Source organism: Molossus molossus, unplaced genomic scaffold (assembly GCF_014108415.1).
Source record: "Molossus molossus isolate mMolMol1 unplaced genomic scaffold, mMolMol1.p scaffold_m16_p_1, whole genome shotgun sequence".
Lineage (NCBI taxonomy): Eukaryota > Metazoa > Chordata > Mammalia > Chiroptera > Molossidae > Molossus > Molossus molossus.
In genome coordinates this window covers 86138426-86163414 of record NW_023425344.1, presented here as the reverse complement: position 1 = coordinate 86163414, position 24989 = coordinate 86138426, and the positions used below count along the sequence as shown (strand labels likewise).

The following is a 24989-nucleotide window of genomic DNA, read 5'->3' as shown; positions in this document are numbered from 1 at the left end:
GAGGACCTGCCCAGCCTCGGGAGCCTCCTGATTTTTATCCGCCACACGTGGGTGTGGGACCAGCCCATCTCGCCACCACCCTCCTACCAATCTGGATGTGGCTGCTGCTTTAATTCTGTAGTTGTAGGACTTCCATTCAGCTTGATTTCAGGCGGTTTTGAATGATGGTTGTTCTGTAGTTTAGTTGTAACTTTGATGTGGTTGTGGGAGGACGCGATACCGCGTTTACCTACCCACCATCTTGACCGGAAGTGCCCACACATCCATGTTTCTATCTCTCTCTCTCCTCCCCCTTCCTCTCTCTCTAAAAATCAATAAAAAGAAAAAAAATTTTGTAACATACATAAATATATTGTTTTCTAAGGAATAATGATATCATATCACTAGAGACTCGGTGTTTGAGGTGTGATAATGTTAAGCTAATTTTTCACAGCAACAATAATAAAAAAAAAAACAGCAAAAATAACCTGAGTCAGAAATTGGAATGGAGTAGTGGAAAGCAAAGGGCTGGTGTTAAACCTGTGTTCACAAGTTTACATGAACATGGATACTGTTTCTCTTTTGGGACTAGAGTACCTAATGGAGAAATGTTTTCCCCTCTGGGACTGCAGACATTGGTTATAGGTCCTATAGAACATTTAGCACAAGAATTAAACTAGAAAATATTAATACAAAAACGATTCCTGTATTAGGGATCAAGTATTTTGGAGATTTGTACTTTCAGAGAATGTATATTTTTTATATAACTCTAGCACTTTACATTAATAAACTAGATGAATTCTATCTCAGCTTCTATGTTTAGATGTGGTGTGTGCATGCACACCAGGAGTACAGACTAAGAGAAAAAAATATCACACAATTAGATTGTTTGGTTTTCTCTAATTGAAGTACCATAGAATAGAGCTCTATTCTAGTAGTATTTTACTACACAATTTTTAAAAAATCAGGTGAATTATGCCCTGGCCGGTTTGGCTCAGCGGTTAGAGCGTCAGCCTGCGGTCCACAGAGACCTGGGTTCGGTTCCCGCTAAGGGCACGTACCTTGGCTGCAGTTTGTCCCCGGCCCTGGTTGGGTCGTGTGGGTGGCGGCCACTCGATGTGTCCCTTTCACATCGATGTTTCTCTCTCTTCCTCTCTATCCTTCCCGCTCTATCTGAGTAAAAAATGGAAAAATGTCCTCGGATGAGGATAAAAAAAAAAAAAAAAAAAAAAAATCAGGTGAATTAGCTCTGGCCATGTAGCTCAGTTAGAGCATCGTCCTGATGCGCTAAGGCTACGGGTTAATCTCCAGTCAGGGCACATGCAGGAAGCAACCAATAAATGCATAAATAAGTGGACCAACAAATGTCTCTCTCTCTTCCTCTCTCTCTCCCTCTCTCAAATCAATAAAATTTTTAAAAAGTAACTAAATGAAAATAAAATCAGCTGAATTAAAATTCTGATATTTTCTTTTCTCTTTATCCACCAATTTTTTTAAACTCTAAAAATAATGTTTAAAAGAATATTTACAGTATATTATATACATTTGAAGACAGCATAATACACTCTCAGATTATTGTCAATTCCTTATGAGATATCAGTCTTGCCAAAACATATTCAAAAAGTTGATTATTTCAGAAATGTATTACTGTACTTTGACACACAAAATAGGTAACTCTGTCTTTATCAATACATTTTCCCAACAGAGGATTACCACCTTAACTGTCACGGTAACTCCTATTGCATGGTTTCTGTGGGGTGTGGCTTTGTGTTTGACGTTGATGCATGCCGCTCATAACGCTACTAACACAGCAGTTGCTTTTATCTGGGATTTATGTTTTCTTATATTAATCACCTTTTACACATTGGCCCCAGTTGAATCACTGTATCTGTTGAGTGAAAAAGTCAAGAAAAAAAAGAGTTCTTTTTCTTAAAAGTCTTTGGCCTTATCTTACTTAATTAGATAGTTTTGTTCTTGAGTGTTTGGGAAATCAAAGCCTTTGGTTGGGGGCGGGGGGGAGGAATGTGTCTGAAAACACAGACAATATTAGTGAGCTGATTCAACCCAAGAAGATGAATGTGCAACAGCAGCAATTTTACATTGTCTTACAAATCAACTCAACAGCATCTTCAGTGTTATTTTGGCCTAAATGTTTATTAATGTTTTTATGTATAAGTAGGTAGTTTTTATAATTCTGTAACTGGTGAAATTTTTCCTCATTGCAAATCAGTATTGGGGAATATTTGATTGTGATAGAAATTTAGAAGATGTGTAGCATACTTATTTCAAAGCATAAAATTAAATATGTAGACATAGCTACCTTTTATAACTTTGTCTCTTCTGGATTTAGGGCCCCCCTGGACCACCTGGACCTCAAGGACTACAAGGGCCAAAGGTTATTCTTTATTTTACTTGTTTCCATTTAGCACTCATGGTGCAGAAAACCCTATATTAAATATTTGTATCTTTGAAAATCAATCTTACAAAATGCTGTAGAAGCTGAGATCAGCAATATTGCTTAAAGGAGGTAAGAACAGAAATTGAGGTTTGGGCTGAAGGAAGAGGGATCAGAAAAAAAGGAAAATTAGGAAAGAAGGGAGAGAAATAAAAATGGCATTAAATTTAGGAGGAGCATTGAGAAAAACAGAGTATTAATAAACAAAGGGAAAACGGGTTTTCAGAAATTATAAATGTAAATAATCACAAAATGTGGTGTTTAAAGAAAGGAAAATAAAGAGGAGGTTTGAAGGAAAATTTACCCAAACACTAAAGGAGATCCTTCCCCCAAATTCTTTTGTAAGAAAAAGAATAAGGGAAGCTTTAACATGATGCGTTCACAATGACAATTTTAGGAATCATTTTTCAGTCATTTTTATAACACATCCTGATATTATATATATTCAGACATTCTGCCATTTAAATCTTATCTAATGAAACATACTTGATTATACTAAAATGTGTTGCTGGCGTTAGCTTTCTCTCTCCAAACTAAAGCTTAGTTATTTGATCAGTTAACACATGGCCAGTGACTCTGGCTTTTCAGAACTAAGCTACAAGTGTTGAAATATGACTTTCATCATTGGATTTTTGTAGGCAATTCAGGCAGTTTAGAAATCCATCTTTTGTTTATGCCTCTTAAGGCAGTTTATTTGCTGGTTCTGTCATACACACACATGTACACACACCCACACCCACTGTTGTACCCGTCCCTTTCAAGATATTTAAGAACAGAAAGCTAGCACATAGAAACAATTATTTTTCTATTATAAAAAGAAATATAATGTAAAATATTACTGAGGCCCTTGGCTATGTAAAATATATTTGAACATAGACCTTAATTTCAAACAGATTTCCTGTATAACAGTGTACAGTTTGAGATTTTTAACTTTCTATTCCTCCACCACATTCTGGTCCCTAAGAGATGTAACACAGTCGTACATAGTTTTTGTTCCCGGTGAATAAGTCTGCCTGGATTCTGATTCTTTAATATCTTGGTGAGCTGGACTAGACAACCTAGAAGGAAGTCTGCAGATTCTTTGTTCCTCTCTGTAGAGTCAACCAAACTCCAAGTTCCTTGTTTCATCTCCACACTTGACTGAGTCTCCATAACCAAAATCGTCCCCAGTGCTAAACATGCACCTCATTACCTGCAAACCTCCAAGCTTCTAGGACTTGACTCTTCTTCACAGCCCAAACACCCACAGAAGCCCAAAGGGTGCCCATCCCTTGACCCCACAGGAGCAAAAAGGACCACCTAGCCTAGAAGACTATATCATTTTTTAAATCCTCACCCGAGGATATTTTTCCATTGATTTTAGGTAGAGTGGAAGAGAGGGAGGGAGGGGGAGAGAGAGAGAAACATCAATGTGAGAGAGACACATCAAGTGTTTGCCTCCTGCATGACCCCAACCAGAGCTAGGATCACACCTGAAACCCAGGTACATGCCCCTGACCAGCAATCAAACCCTCAGGCCGATGCGCTAACCTCTGAGCCACACTGGCCAGGACAAGAAGGCTATATCATTAAAACATACATCTCCTTTGTTTAATAATCCAATTGCTGTTCATTTATTAATTTAATTATTCAATCAGTAATTTTTGACCCTCTATTGTGTGATAAGCACTAATATCTGGTAACAATACTAAGGTATAGTAAGGGGTTTTGATCAGGATTACAGCCTGGGGAGGGAGATAGACAGGAAAAGGCACAATTATTTATAAATAAGACTAAATGCTTTGATCAAGATGTGAATTAAGCCCTGGCCAGTTTGGCTCCGGGGTTAGAGCTTTAGCCCACGGACCAGGGAGTCCTGGGTTCAGTTCCCACTAAGGGCACGTACCTCGGTTGCAGTTTGTCCCTGGCCCCGGTTGGGGTCATGTGGGTGGCAACCACTCGACGTGTCTCTGTCACATCGATGTTTCTTTCTCTCTCTTCCTCCCCCTCTTCCTCCTGCTCTATCTGAAGATAAATGCAAAAAATATCCTTGGGTGAGGATAAAAATATATATATGTAAATTAACAAGGTCTCAGCCTTGGAAGTCAAGGATGACTTCAAGCTGAAACTGAGAGACTGGAGAAATTGGCCAAATGAATTTCTAGACAAGGGGGACAAGAGGAGGGAGTCAGTCACACTCTCTCCCCTCTCACCCCGCCATCCTCCCCACTATGTAGTCACTCTGCCCCACCCCTCACACCTCACAAGTATCTTGAATTGAGGTCTTGAGTTAGTTGATATAGTCCTTTATGTTTTCCATGATCTCTCTTGGGGAAGGTTGGGATAATTGGGGTGAGATGTACCAAGACTCAGCAAATACAGCCTGAATCAAATATAAATATAAATCACTCAGGACTCATCGCCTCAGACTGGATGGGAACTTTTTTAATTAGCCTTGCTCATTCCTTTATCAAACAAGGATTGTTTGACTTCTTACACATCAAATAACTCTGCAAACTACTTTTGATGGGTGAAGGATGAATGAATAACTCATGAATTATGTTTTTCTTTTAAACACTCATGGGCTACATTTTGAAGGTAAACGTTTAGCAAAGCATTCATTATTGGACCCAGAGTGCTGACAAGGATTCAGACCGAACGAAACTAGGGCTTAGCCAGTTGCATCCAACCTCGGCAGGCTTGTTTGTGGCAAAATAAACTTTGCTGCTACCGCGAAGAGCAGGAAATCTGGAAAAGAAAAGCCCTTTCTTTTCTTTCTTTCTTTTTCTTTTTTCATTTGTTTGTCATGCCTTCTAAAACATTGGAAAGCTCAAATTTCATGCTGTGGCCAATAGCTGTTAAAGTTTTTACAGGGGGAGGGGGAGAGCTCTCGCCATTTCAATATTGTGGTTTATAACATCACCAAACAAGCCTTTCTAGAAAAATACAACCTCAAGTCAGCTCCTTTGGAATTCGGTCTGTGAGGCAGGCCATTCAACCCTCAAAAGAGCTGTTTTTACAGAGTTTCCACAATGTGGAAACAAGGGGTATTTATAAGGGGATCCAAATACATGATTCATTGGTATAAAATAATATCTTGCCTTTCAAAGAATGTGTTCAGTACCTTTCCAACTGAAAGGTGGCTGGACATTTGTTGTTTGAATAAATCTCTCGCACATTGTTTAAATTTGTTTTTAATGGAACATCTTTCGTTAAGAAAAAAGAAATCTATATATTTGGGGTTTGTCAAGGATTCTAATAAATTATGGTATAAATAGTAAATTTAGTGCATTCCTAGCATAGTATAGGAAATTGAATTGGCCCAAAAGTAATTTTGTATGGATTAAGACATTATCTGATTTATTATAGCCTTCAGTGCGGCCTGTCTGGAAGGAGCATGCCCACAGTCATTATGAAGTTTTATCTATGGTTCAAACAGTGTCACTTAAAATATTGTGGACGTACGGGGCTTTGCATTGTATTCTTTATTAAGACAACTATCATGTTTTTGCACTTTTCTCAAATTGGAAAATAAGATAAATCATACATATTTTTCAGGAGGGAAAAGTTAACTGAGGCATATAGGGTGTTGCTATAGAATATAGTATTCGGCCATCAAAGGATTTTATCAGTTTCTTTTCACCAATTTTTTCTAACCTGCATCTCACATGAAGAAAATGTAAAAACACTGGATCTTAGCTACATATAAGTATTGTTATATAAAATATTGAAAAAAAATGCTATTTCACTTAGTTTAGATATGTGGTGTGACGTAATGGAGTATTTTGGGTTATGATACGTTTGCTGAAAGTCAAATTGCCCTGTTACCAACTAGCAACGTTTTAATATAGTTCAGTATGCTACCAATGATAAATGGAAGGAAGCCATCAATTTTTATCTTCACAGGGAGAGCCAGGATCCCCAGGAGTCCCAGGAATCGACGGAGAGCAGGTACTTTTCAAAGATACATACTGTCATTTAAAGCATTGTTATTGGTCACTACTTTCATTATAGGTTTGAAGCCAAGAAAGCCATGCGTGTTGATATATGATATCCTCTCTTCTTTTTTCACTGTCTGTTTCGGAGACGACATTAATTCTAAAAAGCAGTTGGTTTTAAATTAGACAGTTTTCTTTGCAGAAACATACAAGCTATACGATGTTTTACTTTTGTCTTAAGACTCCTTATCAATCCACCAGTGATACCTTTATGAATTTTTAAGCCTTGTAAAGGTATTTCCTAGTTAGTGAAAAATAGCCCATTTTTTGTCAGTGAAGATAAATGATTCAAGATGAAAATCAGTGACATAGTTTCCACAAAATTAGATGCTGCTTACATGTGTTTTCTTTTCCCAAATAAAGATTACACCTAATTTTCCAGATCGTTAGAAAAGACAGAAGCAAGCAGAGCTGTGTAGCTTTGCAGACTATGGCAGTTTCTCCGGGGGTTTCCCCTAAAACAGAGGTTGGCACATTTTTTTATAAAGGACCAGACAGTAAATGTTTTAGGCTTTGCAGGCCACATACAGTGTCTGTTGCATGTCCCTTTTTTTTTTTTTTTTTCTTTTAACACCCCTTCAACATTTTTTCATAAAATTCAGCCTGTACCAAAACAAGCCTTGGGCTGGATTTGGCCTGTAAACTGAAAAGAATCTGGCCAGGAGATTGTGGACAGTGTTCAGATTTCAGAATCAGGTCACAGGCTTCGTTTCAAGCTGTTTGATGTTTTCTGGCCTTCCATTATTTACCCAAGAAATGGCTAAAATCACATTAATCATAAGAAATCAAGGAGATTCTTGATATGGTTAGTAAAATACACATCTCAAGTGACAGTTATTAGATAGAGAAATTAAGTTTAAGAGAAAAGTTATTTTAATAGCAGAGTTTTATGCTGAAATTATATGATATCACATAAAATAAATGTGATGGTTAAAAAAGAGACTTTATTTTTATTTTTATTTTTTTTAATCATCACCCGAGGACATTTTTCCATTTTTTGTTCAGATAAAGTGGGAGGGAGAGAGAGGAAGAGAGAGAGAGAAACATTGACTTGAAAGGGACACATCAAGTGGCCGCCACCCACACGACCCAACCAGGGCCAGGGACAAACTGCAGCCAAGGTACATGCCCTTAGGGGGAACCGAACCCGGGTCTCTGTGGACCGCAGGCTGACGCTCTAACCGCTGAGCCAAACCGGCCAAGGCAAAAAAAAGACTTTAGATGATTCTCTGTATCAATCAGAGGTCACGTTAGAATTTTTAAATCGGGTTGTATATTTCCTTTCCCACTGCTAGTCATTATAAATAATCTGACATGCAGACGGACCTGTTTCATGGTCCTACCTGTCCAGTAGCTGGGTTTTTCTTCTGTAGGCTTTACAAGGTTTTCTTCTGCTACTATGTCCAGTGGGTTGGCTGTTCTGCTGCTATCACTGGAGACCTAAAACCAACCAGGGTCTGGTTAACCAGTAAGATTGATTTAGCCATCCAGGCACCTACCCCCCCCCCACCCACCCATCTAATGGGTGATTCTGAAACAGGTGCTAAAAATAGGTATAAGTAACAAGACAGGACATGTTTCTGTTCATACATAGTTTTTAGTGCAGAGGAGATGAGCGGGTTATGCAGCCTCCGAGCCCCTCGTTATAATAACTGTGATTATCTCTGCTGAAAGCTGGGTTCTCTGGTCACGTGGCATTGAGGAATGCAGTTTTGAGGAATGAGGAAATTATGCCTCTCCTTCAATGAAAATGCTTAACAACATAAGTTAATTTCAGTATTAGTGTCACTAATTCAGAGTTGTTAGCACTCAAAGTGCACATCTATGTGTTTCCCCGTAATAAAAGGGCAATAAAAATAACATCCTGGATCATCTCATAGCGATGTCATGAGAACAAAATAAATACACTGGAAAAGTTGAAGTATTTCTAAGCATCGATCGAGCGTTAGTGCACAGTGAATGATTTACCTGTTTTTAGATTAGACCATTGGAAAGTGGTGGTGATTGGAGCTTCTGCCTGCATTTAAAGGGGATAGAACAGATACAGTGGGCGATGGGAGAAATTTATTTGGACCTTTGTTATTATAACACTAGGTTCAGCTTCAAATGTGTATTGTGCTTTTGAGAATTAAGTCCATTCAGTTGTTTTCAGGACCAGTGATACAGAATTAGCTGCCACATATAAATAAGGAATCAGGAGAAATGATGTCTACACCTAAGACTGTATTTTTCATACTTATATGACCTCAGTGCTATCATTTAATCCATTCTGTTACACAGGAAAATAGTGTTGATTGAATATAGATGGTTGCTATAGAAATAACTCTACCTAAATATGAAATTCAGAATCATCTCCACATAGGACCCATCTATTGACAAAATTGCTCTGGAATTCTGTTTTTCCTGGGATGTAACGAGCAAGGGTCAGTATGATTCTTACTTGCAAACATATCATTTGTAGGGACTCAAAGGCTCAAAGGGAGATGTGGGAGACCCAGGAACGCCTGGTGAAAAAGGAGGAATCGGACTTCCGGGATTACCGGTATGTTTATGTGTTCCTACTCAGATAATCAGAAAAGAATTATATTACCAGCTGCAGTCTCATTTAATGGTTCATATATATTCTTATTTTTTAAAATTTGAGGTATTATTGCTTAATTACTACACCTGGGGCTCTACAACACATTTTAAAGTATCTAAACAAATGAGTTATAAAATAAACCTTCATGTTTTCCTGAATTATTTTCACTAGAAGATACTAAAATAGATAAAGTTGGTCACTTTAATTTAATATGCATAAGATAGTGATAACTGATCATTTTTAAATAAACCATAATTAAAAATAAATGCAAAAATGATTAAAAAACAAATTACTCTGGAAAGTCTTCTCTTTATGTGTATGAAAACTATGAGATGGTGTTTTTGTTGTTGTTGTTTTCGATATGTTTTTATTGATTTTTTAGAGAGAGAGGAAGGGAGAGATAGAAACATCAAAGTGAGAGAGATACATTGATTGGCTGCCTCTTGCACGCCCCCTACTGGGGATCGAGTCTGCAACCCAGGCATGTGCCCTGACTGGGAATTGAACCTCTCAGTCTATGGGATGATGCTCAATCCACTGAGCCACAGTGGCCAGGAGGAATGGTGTTTTATAGTTTTCCCCCATAATTTTTACTAGAATTGGGAAGGGAAATTGTAGAAAAATGTAGGGGAAAAAATGCAGAAAACCTCACTGCCCTAATTTTTTTTTAAACAGGGACGTGTATGAATGAATGTTAATGACAGCAAAGTTAAAAGATTGGCCTCTGCCTTTTAAAATGAGCACCACCATAAAAAAGAAAAGTAACATTTACAACATGATGTGTTCAGCAATGTATAAGTTGAACCAGTCAAGCCTCGCTCCGTTTATGTTTACTTTATATTGTGTTTCACGTATCACCCACAGTCCAGGGATCTGGGGAAGCTTGCTGTTTGAGGCTAAAATGTAGGAGGGTAAATTCTGCTTTTACATATCATGCATAGAATATAAAACTTTCAAGAAGACCGTGGGTTTGGGGAGAAAATTCAACTGTTCTTTACACTTTGGAAATAACTTGACCAGCTCAAGTCTCTTACTGGTTATTTGTAGGGTGCCAATGGACTGAAAGGAGAAAAAGGAGACTCCGGATTGCCAGGTCCTCAGGGCCCTTCTGTAAGTGCGTGGCGGCGGAACTTTTATGGTTCCTGAAAAACTCCAAAACGGGCCTATTACTCATCTACTTCAACCTATGCCAGATGGCTTATCAACAGTGGAAAGACCATGAACCTCTGGTTTTGTCAAACTGTAGAATAAATATCTGTCGGCCTTGTACAATGGGAGACAAAATGTCTCAGAGGTTTCAGTTAAAAGCAATTTTTCAGAAGACTGTCTAATCCTGGGGAAACAAAATCGATGGTTTTCCCACGACGCTGTGGGTAGAGCTTTGTGGATGTAGAACATACGTTCTTCTTTTCCTCCAGAGCCCTGTTGTTGCTTAGTGAAATACGGCGAGTTCCACAGTGCTTGTGGTATTATAGCATTTCTTGGTAATCAGTTGCTTCCTTTTCTTTTAATGTACTTTTGATTTATTCTGGCTTTTGTGAAACAATTGTGTTTTTCAAAGTTTTTGTTGTTGTTCTCATAAGGAATGTCTAAACCTAGAGGATCGAACACATCCTTTCTTCCAGTATCCTTCTTTCTCTGTAACTATTAATGGTCTTAGCAGAACCCCAGCAAAAGATACGAGCCAAACCACCTTATCTAAATGAAGTAACCAAATCCATGTTTACTTTTTGGACATACAGATCATAGGCCCACCAGGCCCACCAGGTCCCCATGGTCCACCAGGCCCCATGGTAAGTCTCTCTTCTCCTCAAAATGGAATCATTTATTTATGAGCATGCTACTAGAGAAAACATGAGAGCATTCCTCCAAATAGCCAGCTTGTGTTTTGTACTACTCTCTGTGGAATGGACAGAAAATACGAGGTGCTTTGAGATGTACTGACTTTACGGTGTTGTCTTTCACTCCTCCATACACGTCTGCTGGAAAGAGACAGAGTAGATCTGTGATTGCAAAGCTGAAGACAGACAGATTTGGCGCGCTTCGCTCCAACCGTACAACGTGAACATCAGAAAAGTGTTTTAAACCCTGTTCTGGGCCATTGATAGCAGAACAAAATTAATCTTTGTAGCCATTAATGAATGTTTCTAACCAACTTTAAAGATTAAGATGCTTTAATGAAATGTTCGATAAGAACATTTATAAAATAATATGATAAAAATTGAAGTTCACTTCCACAGGTGACATACATACATTGTTGCATCTTTTCCTTTGTACTTTATGGTACTTTGGTAGATACCATCTTTACTGCAGGGATCCCTCAGTGACCAGTGTAGACAATGACCATGTCCTCATGGAACTTATGTCCAGTGAGGAAGACGGTTATTAAACCAATGTAATTCTCCAGTGTCCACCTAATGATGGCTGTGTTAAGACTAGAACATGGGAAGCGGATGCTTCCAATGCTTTTAACTGGGGCCGGATAGGGACAAGTCCAGCAGCCTCTAAGGTTACATTCATGTCTAAGGTGTCTCAATAACCAGATGGCTTCAATCACACAGATTAAATAAACTGTGGGTCTCTCTTTCCCCTACTGTGCTCTAAGAAAGAGAATCATTGGAAGGATCTGAACCACAGAGCGTAGCCCACACCCAATTATCAACTTCTTTTTTCTTTAATGTTTTTTTTCTTTATTGATTTGAGAGAGAGAGAGAGAGAGGAAGAGAGAGATAGAAACATCGATGAGAGAGAACATCGATTGGATGCCTCCTGCAGTCCCCCCCACAGGGGATCGGGCCCACAGCCTGGGCATGTGCCCTGACCGGGAATCAAACCGGTGACCTCTTGGTGCATGGGTCGATGCTTAACCACTGAGCCACACCAGCAGGGCCCAATCATCTACTTCTTACTGCCGTTTCTATGTCACCCACGAAGAGTTATAATTGACCTTGTTTTCTTAAAAACTAAACAGTTTATTAAAAATTAAGCAGATGGCATAATTTTAGCTTTTTTATATTCCCTTCACTTTAAGTTAGAAGTTAAATTTAAAAACACTATATCCTGTTCATATCATCAAATTACTTAGTTTAAAAGAATTTTAAATCATAACTAAAATGAGCTAAGAACACTTGATAACATATCAGACATTTCCTGAAAATGTTTATTCACAACTTATCTAGAGAGAAAATATTATTCTAATGTACACATATGTGACAAATTTCTATGTATTCCTTGTTAAAAATTTTTCCTAGTGTTGTATGATTTTACTGATAGGCATTTAAATGCTCCTCTCTCCAATAATTTATTTAAATTACTTGGAAAATTGAAAGTAATTCACAGTAACCTTTAGTTAATTTATGTTGGCTAATTAGTCTCTGTATATAGATTTTCCACAAAATATGGGCGGAAAGCCCTGATTCATGCAGTGGACTTCCTTCCATTGGTAAACATTGGTTACAAGAACCTTGAAGAATTCATCTTTGGCCCTGGCTGGTTTGGCTCAGTGGTTAGAGCGTCGGCCTGAGGTCCAGAGAGACCTGGGTTCGGTTCCCGCTAAGGGCACGTACCTCGGTTGTGGTTTGTTCCCGGCCCTGGTTGGGTCGTGCGGGTGGCAACCACTTGATGTGTCCCTTTCACGTCAATGTTTCTCTCTCTCTCTTTCCCTCCCACTCAATCTGAACAAAGAATGGAAAAATGTCCTCGGATGAGGATAAAAAAAAAAAAAAAGAATTCATCTTTATAAAAATAAATATGTTCTAAGTAATAATGCTTACTACCACTGCACTGAAATCCTTTTGTTAGTCTTAAATTAAACACATGATGCAACAGGGTTCCAGACTCAACTATCTTTGCATTTCCTCCCTACCTTAGGATCCTCAACACCCAGGTCTAGAGCAGGTAGTAATGGAAATGGTCTCCTCGTCATCGGTATTTAAAGTCTGGGACTTTTCTTTGCCAAATTTCTGTCTTTTGAGGCCTATCTGTATTCCATATAAATTCATACAGTATCTCACATTTTCTACCTACATATTGTTTTTAAATGGCGATTTGAGACATAGGAGTAGTGTGGATACACAATACCTTTCTTTCTATTTTTTTTCTTTCCTAGAACCCTCTCAGATTCTTCCCTCCCTCTCGCAGGTATTTAGCAGAAAGAATGTCTGTTACTAAATTCCCTGTGACAGCGCAGTCCAGAAGCTGGAAGGAGCTTCCACGGGGCAGTCACACCCCCTGGCCGGCCTCTAGCTGTAGCTCAAACAGAAAGATTCTCGTTTACATCTCTTTTGTTACTTCATATAATCACTTCTGCTGGGAAACGGAATCAGCTCTTAATTAAAAGCTGTGTTTTCCATTTTCAGGGACCCCATGGACTTCCTGGACCAAAGGTAATCTAACAAATCCCTTGATTATTTGATTTCTGTTTCCTTGTTAATCATGGAGAAGCATGACGGAAGCATGTCTGTCCTGTCTTATTTACTTGTCAAGAATGTTGATAATCTTTAAGCCTTTAAGTATCCAGATGTTTAACTTTCACAGCACAGAATGACTTAGAACAAATTTAAGTGATATCACCTGGAGATGAATGATTTCTTCATTTTGCCGTTTTTCCTTGTAACTGTGTAAGTTACAATCATAATATATTCAAAATCAACCATTTAGAAGTAAATCTGATGAGATTGTCAGACTAGTCCAGCTTTCTTATTATAGTATCTTTGGTTGTACATTTAGGTGTTATTGATACTCCTTGCTTGTCATATAGCAGGTACTGCTAAAGGCTTTGACTATCCAGCATCTTAATTTTGTGCTCCCCCGGAGGTCACTGGCCTAGAATGGAGTGGGGGTATGCGGTGTGCTATACTGAGAGGAAGATTACGCCACACACATTGAGACACATAAGAGTACTCTGGATTAACAAGAGAACAATGGAGAGTGGCCCTTCCTCTTCAGCATTAATGCAGCTTGTACTGTGAAAACGGTCTCCACCTGTTCTCTGTCTGTGTGTAAACCAAGAGGACATCTTGGAGGATGCAGTGAGCCCGGAAAGACAGTCTTCTTCTTCCAGGGAACCTGTGTGATGAGGAACCATGTTCTAATCTCAGCTTTGTCCCCGACAGGCTGTGTTACCTCGGGCAGATTATTTACCCTCACCGGTTCTGCATTTACTCAACTAGGTAACTCACCACACAGGGTTGTCATGATTTCATAGCAAAATATCTGGTGCAGTCGTTGCTAAGCACCCAATAAGTGTCCGTTGTTTTTCTTATCTTGTGATTTAACGCTTTGTTCTGAACAGACAAATTTAGCTAGTGCTCAAGGCTGTTGGACAGAAGACTAGATGCGCGTCAGTGGTGAGGCGTGCGTGAGAGAACACATAAGGCAATGTTGGCACTAGCAACCAGAAAGGCAGCCCACCTAGCCCTCTGGAGACTGCCTCCCGCTGACTCAGCTCTAGGGGTGGCAGAGATATTGGTCTGACCCCAGACATCTGAGTTTCCTTTTCAAGGCCAGGCAGGTGACTCACCCCAACATGGGAAGAATTCATGCCTCTTTAGTCTTCATCGAATACGTTACTTTCTGATAAGGCCAGCGAATGGCTATCTCAAAATCACGGATTATATTTTGGGGTAAGAGCACTGTTCTGGGGTCAGAAGAGAGAGCCCATCTACCGGCTTTGTGGTCTTAGTAGTTATATAACCTTTCTGGGCCTCTTTTCCCACTCTTGGCTTCTCCTTGGATGTTCAGGCACCCCTAAAGACCAGCCTAATCGTAACAACTCAGGCTAACGCCATCAAGACTGTGTTTTTAATTCCATGAGTGATTCATATATCCTACTACCATTAGATTAATAGATGCCCAAGATTCTTTTGATATCTAAAAATGATTTTTTTGCCTACACTTAACTTTAACTGTACTTTAAATCACAGACTTCAGAGAATTTTTATAAAGTTTTAAAGAAGTCATAGAATTCCTATGCTGATTCTTTGATTTTATAGATGATAAATTATAGGCCCAGGAAATTTAGATTACTTACCCTAAATTACACTGCTAATTAAATGACAGATCTAAGACTAGAATTTAGGTCCAATATGGAAATTTGGTCTTTTGCCACTGAATTAGATGGTTTATACACTCACCTTCTCCATTAATGACCATTTCGATCAATGCATGATTCCTCACCAAAGAATTTCGTAGTCTACCAAGGCTTTCCTGCCTATCCATCATCTCAAGATCACTTACTGAAAGACCACCCACACACAAAGCCACGTATCTAAAGTCTAGACAAGTGAACTGAAGTTGACTGTGGAGCCTTGGCCTTAACCTCACACTAACTCTAGCTCTGTGACATTCCCAGGATCATGCTTTACCACCACAGCACATTTGGATTTCCTATAGTGGCAGCACTGTGATGGTCCTATGTTTAGAATCCCAAAATTTCACTAGGTGGTGCCCAATTGTGTTCATTAATCTGTGACCCCCTTTGAAAGTTCAAATATATAACACAGTTCTAAGGATGAGCTGTTTCCCAGATTTTCCTGATGAGAAGGATCACTTGGAAGGCTTATAAAAAATACACATTTCTTGTGCTACTAAGGTCTGCGTGGGGCCCTGGACACTGCATGGTTAACAAGCACCACATTGATTTCATTCATCAGACAAATGGGGAAAATATCACCCTCCTGCTGTGTAGACATAACCTCTCCCCACTTCCACCCCAGCCAGAGACTCCAGGGCTTTGAGACTGAAATCATCTACCTTTCAGATCTTTCAAGATTTTCTTGATGAAGTTAATGTCTGTGCTTAAAAGTTGAAAAGTGAACCAGTTAAACTCTATTTCTACCGTGCTGCTGCTGCAGCTGATAGAAAATAGATATACTGTAGTCTTAGATTAAAAAAAAAAACAAAAAACACAGTCAACAAAATTTATCACTTCCCGTGGCTTTTGTAATATCACCCTAAGCTAAATTCAAACCTTCTTTATTCAAACATTGGGCAGACAAACATACTACATGTAAGTTCTGTGATCTTCCTATCATCTTCTGGGATTGGCTATTTGCTGTCTACTCTATTGATTAATCCATGTAGGGACCTGACTTGGCAATGTCGGTGAATGAGGACTCACTAAATGGCATTACTTCAAACATCAGCTGCTATATTTTTAGCTCATTCCCCTGGGCAAAATGCTTAAAGGCTTAAAATGTCTGTATATAACACTGTCCTGCATATTCCAGTTTTCCATGCAGCAGAGTAGGTTTTTTGTTACTGAATCTCCTTCAGCATCTTCCACTGGTTGGCTCTGATTTGCTTGGTCAGAACAATGTAGCGTGACACAAAGTTCCTTGATACGCAACTGAAAAATTCAGGAACTCAGTTATATATATTTTTTTTTTATTGTAAAGAGCACATTTTTTGAGGAGTTTTGTTTCCTAGAATATTATTTCTCAGTTTCAGTTTTAATTTTTTTAATGTTTGGATTAATTTCGAACTGATACAAGACACATCTAGCCTGACTCAGCTGTTACCTAAAACTGGAATCTGCAACCATGTCAGAGACTGGCTCTCTTCTCTCATAGTTGAAACGCCCGTGATAGCAACCAAAATTGGCATTTGCTTTTGCATTTAGGGCGAACCAGGGTTAAATGGTGTTAAAGGATTGAAGGGTGAACCAGGTCAAAAGGGTGACAGAGGACCCCTTGGTCTTCCAGTAAGTAAAGAAAACTTTCCATTTCAGTGCAAATCTCAGACTTTTCTTTCTACCTTAAGCAACAACTCTGGTTTACTCAGTGACTGTCGTATAGTTGGGATTTTTGTAACTGGAGAACACCTTGTGTTAGGACGGAGCTCAGCCATTTCTTTTTCTGATGTCTGCCCTTCTACAGGAGAAACAGCCCACAACGCACAATGCCATGAGTGTTTTGTCCTTCATTTACATACATGTCAACCTTCCTCTTTGAAAGCTGACAATTCTCCCACCACCCTCCTCTTTGAAAATATATTGTGCTGATAATTTCATAATTTCTCCCAAACGGTTTTATAATTTAGTGTAGTTTTAAATTCTCCTTCAATTTTTTTTTTTTTCGTCCACACCCAACCCGTAGCCCTCTGTTGGTGGCAGGTATGCCATTGGCCATTGTTGATGGCGTGAGGTTAGCGCTGTGGCTCCTTACATTAATCAATCATACTGTGGTCTGAATGTTGTATGTTGTTTGTTTTGGAAATGCTCTCTTAAGAAATTATTGCGGCATTAGTGGATAGGACGGAAGAAGCATTTTGCAGTTGTTTAGAGAATTTTGTTTTAAGAAAAAGGGGATTTCCACCTTTCGTACACTTTACACCAGCCCTTTTTTCTACAACTAAAAAGAGATTTTTAAAAAGTGGTTATTGAATATGAGAGTTTAGTTGCAAGCTTTTACTATGCTGTCTATTCAGTGAATGCCGATAAAAGTCATTAAAGAACATTATAGATTACATTATTAAAATATGACATGAAATTGTTAATAGGAAATAATCGTACACATATTTTACACATTAAAAATTGATGACCACTTATTTTCTTTTCCCTGTGGGTACTGTATCCTAAGTACTAGGTACTCTATTTGCTAACCAGTATCTTACATAATTCAGGCATGTAAGATATTCTCAATAGATATTCATTTATTGGATGAGTGATATAAGCCTTGTATCAGAATGTAGGTTAAATCTTTCCAGTTAGATCAATGGAGGCCCTCAGGCATAAAACCTCTATAACACATGTGAGTCATTAATTCACATCCAGGTAAATATATGATCAGCCAAAAATGTTACCGCTTCCCTATTTATTTTTAAATGTTATAATAACAGTGACTCTGAAAAAAAGACCAAAAAGCAAAAGAAAGTTTGGATTTCTATTTCATTTAAACCCTTGATCTGATTTCTTTAAAGTTTGCCCTAATTTCAAACTTAGGACTAGTGATAATTTTTATACAACATTTAGCAGAAAGCTCTACATAGGCTAGCATTAAACAAACAAACAACAACACATTTTTTAAATAAATCAGTCTTTGCTAACTAAAGATGTACTTTGCAGTCGGACTCATAATAGAATTATACAGATAGGACTGTAAAATAAAATCTAAAATAACCCAAAATAGATATGGGATAGCATCATTGGTGGACTTTGCAGCTGGAATATATTTTTTTTCTTTCATTTTGAATTATTCACTACATCTGAAGCATAAAATGGGAAAATAGTTCTGCAGCCTTGCCAAGAGAATTTATAGTGCATTGTCTTTCCTAAATACTCCTTGATCTAATCAATATCTTTAAAGGGCTATAAATACATACGTGAGTTTTGAGATATAAACGCCATATCAAAGAAGGACTCGTGCTGTTCTTGAAATAAGCATTGAAAGTGTAGTCTTTAAATTGTGCACTGTGCAGAACCTACAGGCCCAGGTAAAGAAAAGCATGCAGCACCTGAGAAAAACGTTAGATTTTGAAAACATTTTCTATCCAGACTTTGATGCAAAGATTGTTTGAAGTGAATTGAGGAACGATTTTGTTTGGGCCAGTTACTTTTTGTTTGGACTCCTAAAATATATTTCTGGCTTTTTCCTGTTCCTAGAAGTCCCTCTAGTGGTGACTAATGTGAACACAGTAAGAACAACCCAGAAAACGACGACTATTGTTCACGTAAAATCCACACAGTCATCCAGGCAGGTTCAAGTTCTGCATTTGTTATTCATAAATGCTATTTTAACAAACAAAACTAGAGTTCTTTTCTTCTCCTCCGAAATGCTATCCTTGATTGATTATTATAAAGAGCCCTTCTTAGGAGACTGGCCATTATTTTTCCTTCAGAACTTAAAGAAACATATTGTGACTAGTATAGTGTTTAGCAAATGAATTTCATATGGATATTAGCAGCCGGTGACTGTTACTGGTAACTATTTTAAAGCCCACTCTACCTACCTCACTAACGTGATTTTTAAATAAGAATTTGTCCAATGGAAATGTCATTAAAATGCCATCGTCTCTGGGGGTGTTTATTGTCCTGTGTTTTGTTTTTTTTAACTAACAATTTGTAGCAATGTGATATTCATCCCAGAACCCTGTGACCGGGTATGATGCTGTTTGAAGTGTTACACTTGTTCATTGGTACCTCATACTAATCTCTGTTCTTGTCATTCGTGTTACACCCACCAACCCTGCTACCAACCAAATCACACAGGGAGCATCTGGCTTAGACGGAAAGCCAGGAGCCCGGGTGAGTCAGCGCCTCGTCTTGCTCCAGCGCGTTTGTGGCTATGAATTCTGTGCTTCGGGACAGACCCTTTTGGCTCATGTGTTCTCCTTAGAAGATGAGGGTGCCTAGGACAGGGGTGGAACAAGAAGGTGGACAAAGACAGTGGCAGAAAAGGAAAAGGTGAACAGAGCCCGGGCTGCCGCTCTATTGGACGTACAGCCTTAACTACAGACCATGTTTCTAAAGCGGGGGCTCGGGTCTGGATGACCCGCTGGGTGAGAAGAATGACCAGTCTAATTGTCATCATCGTCTTAGAATCCCGACAGATTTTTCTATGACCAATGGACGTTTCCTGTCATTTCACGAGAGAGGCCTTCTGAAGAGATTAAAACAATGTGAATTTATCTTAACTTGCTTTTCCTTTGATGTTTATGTTCATGTTAGAAATGTAACTTCTTCATTGGAACTAACTTTCAAATCTTTGCTCATCAAAATGACTTGTCTGTCTGCTGTCATTTTGTCTCTTTTCTTTGGCTGGTAACAGTTCCATCCCTTACATTTCAGCCATAGATACTTAGTATTTACTAGCCTTCTGAAGATGAACTTTGAGTTCAGGCAGTAAAAGATCAGTTTAAGATGATGAGAATTCCCCAACATCAGAGTGAACTCAAAACCCCGAATTTATCGTATCACAATTCCTTAAGAGAATAAACAAGAACAGTAGAAGAGAAATAAAAACTTGTGCTGAATAGCTCCATTTCCAGATTTTATAATAAATTAATTGCAAATCTAAGCGTAGTCTTCTTGAAAATGTGCCAGTATGCTTGCAAAGGGCCATCCTCACTACATTTTTAAGAATCAAAAAGAAATGTCAACTCTTCAGTTCTAAAAACCTTCTTCAGGCCGTCATTGTTTTCCTTGGACCTCAGTGGTCCTATAATCCTCCAGATATTATCTCGTCTGCCCCAGACAGCCTTATCCTAAAGCAGGAGGCCAGAGGCAATGATGCCGTTAAATCACCAGCTGCCTGGTGGGTGTTGTGCAAGCCTAGTGACTTCAGCCACTGCAGCAGAACCTGCAAGAATAATTCCTTCCCTCTAAGTCCCCTGCTGCTCCCAACAGAGACAAAGAAAGTTTGGTGTGAACACTGTTCTCATGTATTTAATTTTGTTCACTAGTGGCGCTGTTCAAGCCTCTGAAACAGCTGAAAACAAGGCTTCCGAGCATCCATGGGCCAGGAATGCGGGGTGACAGTGGGGGTGGAGGATGAATGGGAGCAAGAGGTGATGTGAAGGAGAAAACAACTGCAGTTTTTTTTTAAGATTAGGGGGCGCAGAGTGAAGATGTTCCAGTTAGTCAGGAAGAAAATATATAATTCAATACGATATACAGCTTTTGTGTGTGTGCCCTTCGTTGAAATATGCAGTTCATAATTCACCCCTTTTGCATGAATTTCTTGAAAACCACTGGCCTGAAAGAATCGAGTGTAAAGCACTTTGGAAGGAGATGGGTTGTCTTACTGACATTCTCGGGCGTCACTCACCCAGGAAAGTCCAGCATAAATGATGACTGCTTTCCTTATAGCCTTTGCGATATGTCTCATATTATCTTATTGTTTATCTTTCTTTTAGGGCACAGATGGCCCTATGGGACCCCATGGCCCTGCAGGTCCCAAAGGAGAAAGAGTAAGTTCCTCTTGGGGTCCCTAAGCTGTGACGGAAAGAAAATACAGGGTGACCTCTTCATTTTCCTTGAACTGGACTGTTCACTTCCCAGAAGAAACAAAGGGCCATCTGATAGTAAATGCAAATAGGTATCTTCATACGTTCTGTTCAGACTGAGGAGAACAGAGTGTAACAGGGAGACGGCACCCTGGTGTAAAACAATGCACACGCTAACATCGCTGCTACCCTAGCTCAGACCATCCCTTCTGAACCCTACGAAGACACTTCTGTTTGGCCTCACCCAGTACATAGAAGTCAATGGGACTGAAATCTCCAGGATGACATATTCTGGTTGGTAATCTTTTATATAGAGCTACTTTATTGAAAGGAAGTTATAACTCTTTAAAGAAAATGTATTCTAAATATTCTCCTCCCCACAGTTATACACGCTCCTGTTAAAAAAAAAAAAAAAAGAAGAAGAACAGCCTGCCTTTCTTTAACCATACGGAAATAATTTCAGTGCATTATAAAACAAAAACCTCTCGCTAACCTCTCTGTTCTTAGGCCATGTTTCCATATCCTTGGGGGCGGGGGGAGCCAGCGTGGAGATAAATATCTGACACTTAAAAAGGCGCTGCTGCATCCGCAGCTTGGTCATCTGTCTGGAACTTCTCTCCTTCTTACTCTGTTTTTCTCCCACTTTTTCTTTTCCTCGCCTTGGAAAACTTAGAAGTGGTTGTGTGTAAGTGGAACGGTGTCATCAGTTACCCACCCTCGTGGATGGGGTGTGAAGAAAGTATCCTAAGTGAGGGCTTCAGAACGTTGGAATAATTCATGGTGCAAGTCTGTGGTCTTTTGCAGCCAGATAGACTTGCGTCAATCTGGAATGATTTGTTTTAACACAGAGGGCCCACAGAGTGATTTCTTTGGCGTACACACCAAGTCCATGTTCTATAAATTGAATTCATCCATTCAGTAAATATTTATCACGTTTTGATGTACACAGTACGGTGACTTCCAGTGTGAAGTGGAAACAGTCTCCTCCCTTTTATGTAAAGTCTGTTTTGTTCCAGTGGATTGAAAACCACTATAATTCATTCCTCATCCTTGAATTTCTTACTAGTACACTGTATATATTTGTTCAATACTGTAAAGGAAGCAGCTATTTTCCCTGATCTAAAAGAGTTCATAACCTATTTGCAGAGGGGAAAAAAATGTATCTATGAAAAATAACCAGATAATCAGGCCAAAGTGAACACAGACAGGTGCAGACTGTACATACAGGGAAGCGGACGCTGGCTTGGTCCAAGAATGCTTCTAGAAAGAGGTGAGTCTTAAAGGAATAAATTATCCAAATCTGCAATTATCTTTCTTTATTTGATCTTTTTTCTAAGATCAAGCCAATGACTTATGAAGATCATCTTAATTCAAAATATTTAAAAGGAAAGAGCCTCCACGGCCAAACCATTCAGGCATTGTATCAAGAAATCCGGTACATGTACTAAAAATGGAGCAGCAAATCTCAAGTAGTCTTTTGGCAGAATGCCCTGGGGCTTAAGAGGGTTTACCATTTGGTAAATCAGCTGCTACTTCCGATAGCTCCACAGTGTCACAAGAGTATCAGGTCTCGGCCCGGGGGCAGAATTAACCAGGAGAGCAAATGAAATCTCGAAGAATTTTTGAAGGCATAGTTTAAGTCAAATGGTGTGCAGTGTAAAGTGTTACACTTGTATTTACTCAGCATGTTAACCATCTTAACTGGGTCATATATCAGTCCTCTCAAAGTGCCCCTCACCCAAAGTGCTAAACTGGAGTGTAAGTCTCAATGTTAATTGATTGAGGTGCCATCTGGACTCTCTTGAAAATGTTTCAAATTTTAAAGCGAGAGGAATCAGGAAAGGGGGCCATTCTAGAATAATTGCTTAGTGTAGACATGCAAATTAAAGAGCCCGAATAAAATTAGACCAGCCTAAAGGAAGCCAGACGTTTGATAGACAGTGTTATTCAGAAATTGTCAGATTCATAATGGTACCATTAATATTCAGCTCTGCACGCCCCGGTGGTCCCTGCCTTCAGCTGATTGCTTCATCGGGCCTTGTGACTGCTTAGGGACTCTGTAGAGGATGTTTCATTTGAGAGGTTCAAAGGGTTTTCTTATGGTATTATTTAATCCAGGAAAAGAAGTTGCACATTTCAATCCCCATGTTACTATTTCACTCCTAAAAGTTTTCAAGCAGGGACCATTAGGTGTTTTTTTTTCTCTAAGTGACAGAATCCCAACTCACAATGCTGTAATACAATAAAGACATTTATTGCTTTATATAACAAAATGTTCAATGAGGGGACTCTAGGCTTTGCTTCTGTGCCCTCTCCCCTGCTGGCTTTGTGTGCTGACGACTGGCAAGCTGGTCACCAGGGTGCTGACCCTCCCCTCCAGGAGGCGTTGGCAGAGAACACACTGGAGGCCTTCTCCTCCTGTTCCTCTTCCCTTCCCAGGAGGAACCTCCCCACACCTTCCCAGCTGGCTTCCCCCACACCTCCTATCAGCTTCCGAGGCAGTCATTGGGCAGAGAAATGGACTGTCATTATGGGCTTAAAGTAGCTATTTGGGGCTGGCAATTCTGTAAGAGAAGTTGCACAGACAAATGTTTTAGTGACAGCTTAATTCAAATAAACCGTGGTGTATTTGTTTTAAAAACAAAACAAAGCCAAGGTGCTCAATCAGAGGGAGGAGGTATGTCAAATAATTTGTGGAGATTTTTCAAATAAAATCTTTTCTAAACTGTTGAGTTCTTTTAAACTACACCTATTCCATCCAGGTTATGTGAAACCTCCTTAAACTTCCACCTCCCACAACCGCCCCCCACACACACACACATATCACCACCTCCATCACCTCCACCACTACCTCCATTACCTCCACCACCACCATCACGACCACCTCCATCACCTCCACCACTACCTCCATTACCTCCACCACCACCACCACCTCCATCACCTCCACCTCCACCACCTCTACCACCACTTGCATAACCACCACCACCTCCACCACCTTCACCACGACCACCACCTCCACCACCTCCACCATCACCACCACCTCCATCACCACCACCACCTCCACCACCACCACCACTTCATCACCTCCACCTCCACCACTACCTCCACCATCTCTATCACCACCTCCACCACCTCCACCACTTCATCACCTCCATCTCCACCACTACCTCCACCACCTCTATCACCACCTCCACCACCACCACTTCCACCACCAGTTGGCTCAGTTGGTTGGAGCATTGTCCCATACACCAAAGTTATGGTTTGATTCCTGGTCAGGGCACATACCTAGTTCTGGGCGCTTGCAGGAAGCAACCAATTAATGTTTTTCTCTCATATCAGTGTTTCTCTCTCTCTCTTCCCCAATAAAAACATATCCTCAGGTGAAGATTAAAAAGAAAAGAAAGACAGGAAGTTACCTAAGGCCACACAGCTAGTTATGACAGAACTGGAATTCAAATTTAAATGTTTTATTTCAAAGCCAGGCCACTTTCTTGAAAGCAAATGCACTCTTTCAGTAATAAACATAAAGCAATAATGAATATAAGTTCCGGAGCATTTATCGTATTTAATTTAAGTTATCTCCCTATTCTTTATGTGCTTCTGAGTGACAATGCTAATTAGCTCTACCAATCCCTAAGTTTAGATTGAAGAAGAATGTTAACAGGGACCGGAAGTTTGCTCAGATGGGAACCTGGAGTGTAGAGAAACAGCAGAGTATGTGGTTCCACATGCGCAGTCATCCACTGAACTTGGTGTTTTACTCATGAAAAAGATTTGCTTACTTTTAAACTTCTTCAGGGATGTGATAAAAGAAGATAACATTTTTGGTTTAGCCACTCATCTAAACATATTGTGAGTCCCAAAGTTTTTGTGCTACTGACAAACACATTAATTTTGGAGATGGTGGTACTTGAAACACATAACATTTTCTCTGTTATCACAATGACTTCATATTCACGAGACCACTTCCAGTTACACTTATTCTTTATAAGCACTCAAAACTATCATGAGCCGAGGCCAGCTGTCCTAGTTAGATAGGCACGTGGAGAGAGTG

General features: G+C 39.5%; 1 protein-coding gene across 3 annotated transcripts in view; it reads left to right on the top strand.

Annotated features, from left to right (window-relative positions):
• COL25A1 (collagen type XXV alpha 1 chain) overlaps positions 1-24989 on the top strand; it is a 512404-nt gene that overhangs the window by 473362 nt on the left and 14053 nt on the right. The window contains exons 24-32 of one of the 3 annotated variants that reach the window (XM_036266107.1): positions 1685-1708; positions 2330-2374; positions 6320-6364; positions 8873-8953; positions 10040-10102; positions 10735-10785; positions 13351-13377; positions 19200-19235; positions 20846-20899. In XM_036266107.1, the coding sequence (XP_036122000.1) occupies positions 1685-1708; positions 2330-2374; positions 6320-6364; positions 8873-8953; positions 10040-10102; positions 10735-10785; positions 13351-13377; positions 19200-19235; positions 20846-20899 (426 nt within the window). Of the gene's footprint in view, positions 1-1684; positions 1709-2329; positions 2375-6319; positions 6365-8872; positions 8954-10039; positions 10103-10734; positions 10786-13350; positions 13378-16613; positions 16695-19199; positions 19236-20845; positions 20900-24989 lie in introns of all 3 variants that reach the window. The other 2 variants (XM_036266116.1, XM_036266125.1) reach the window with 2 other exon arrangements.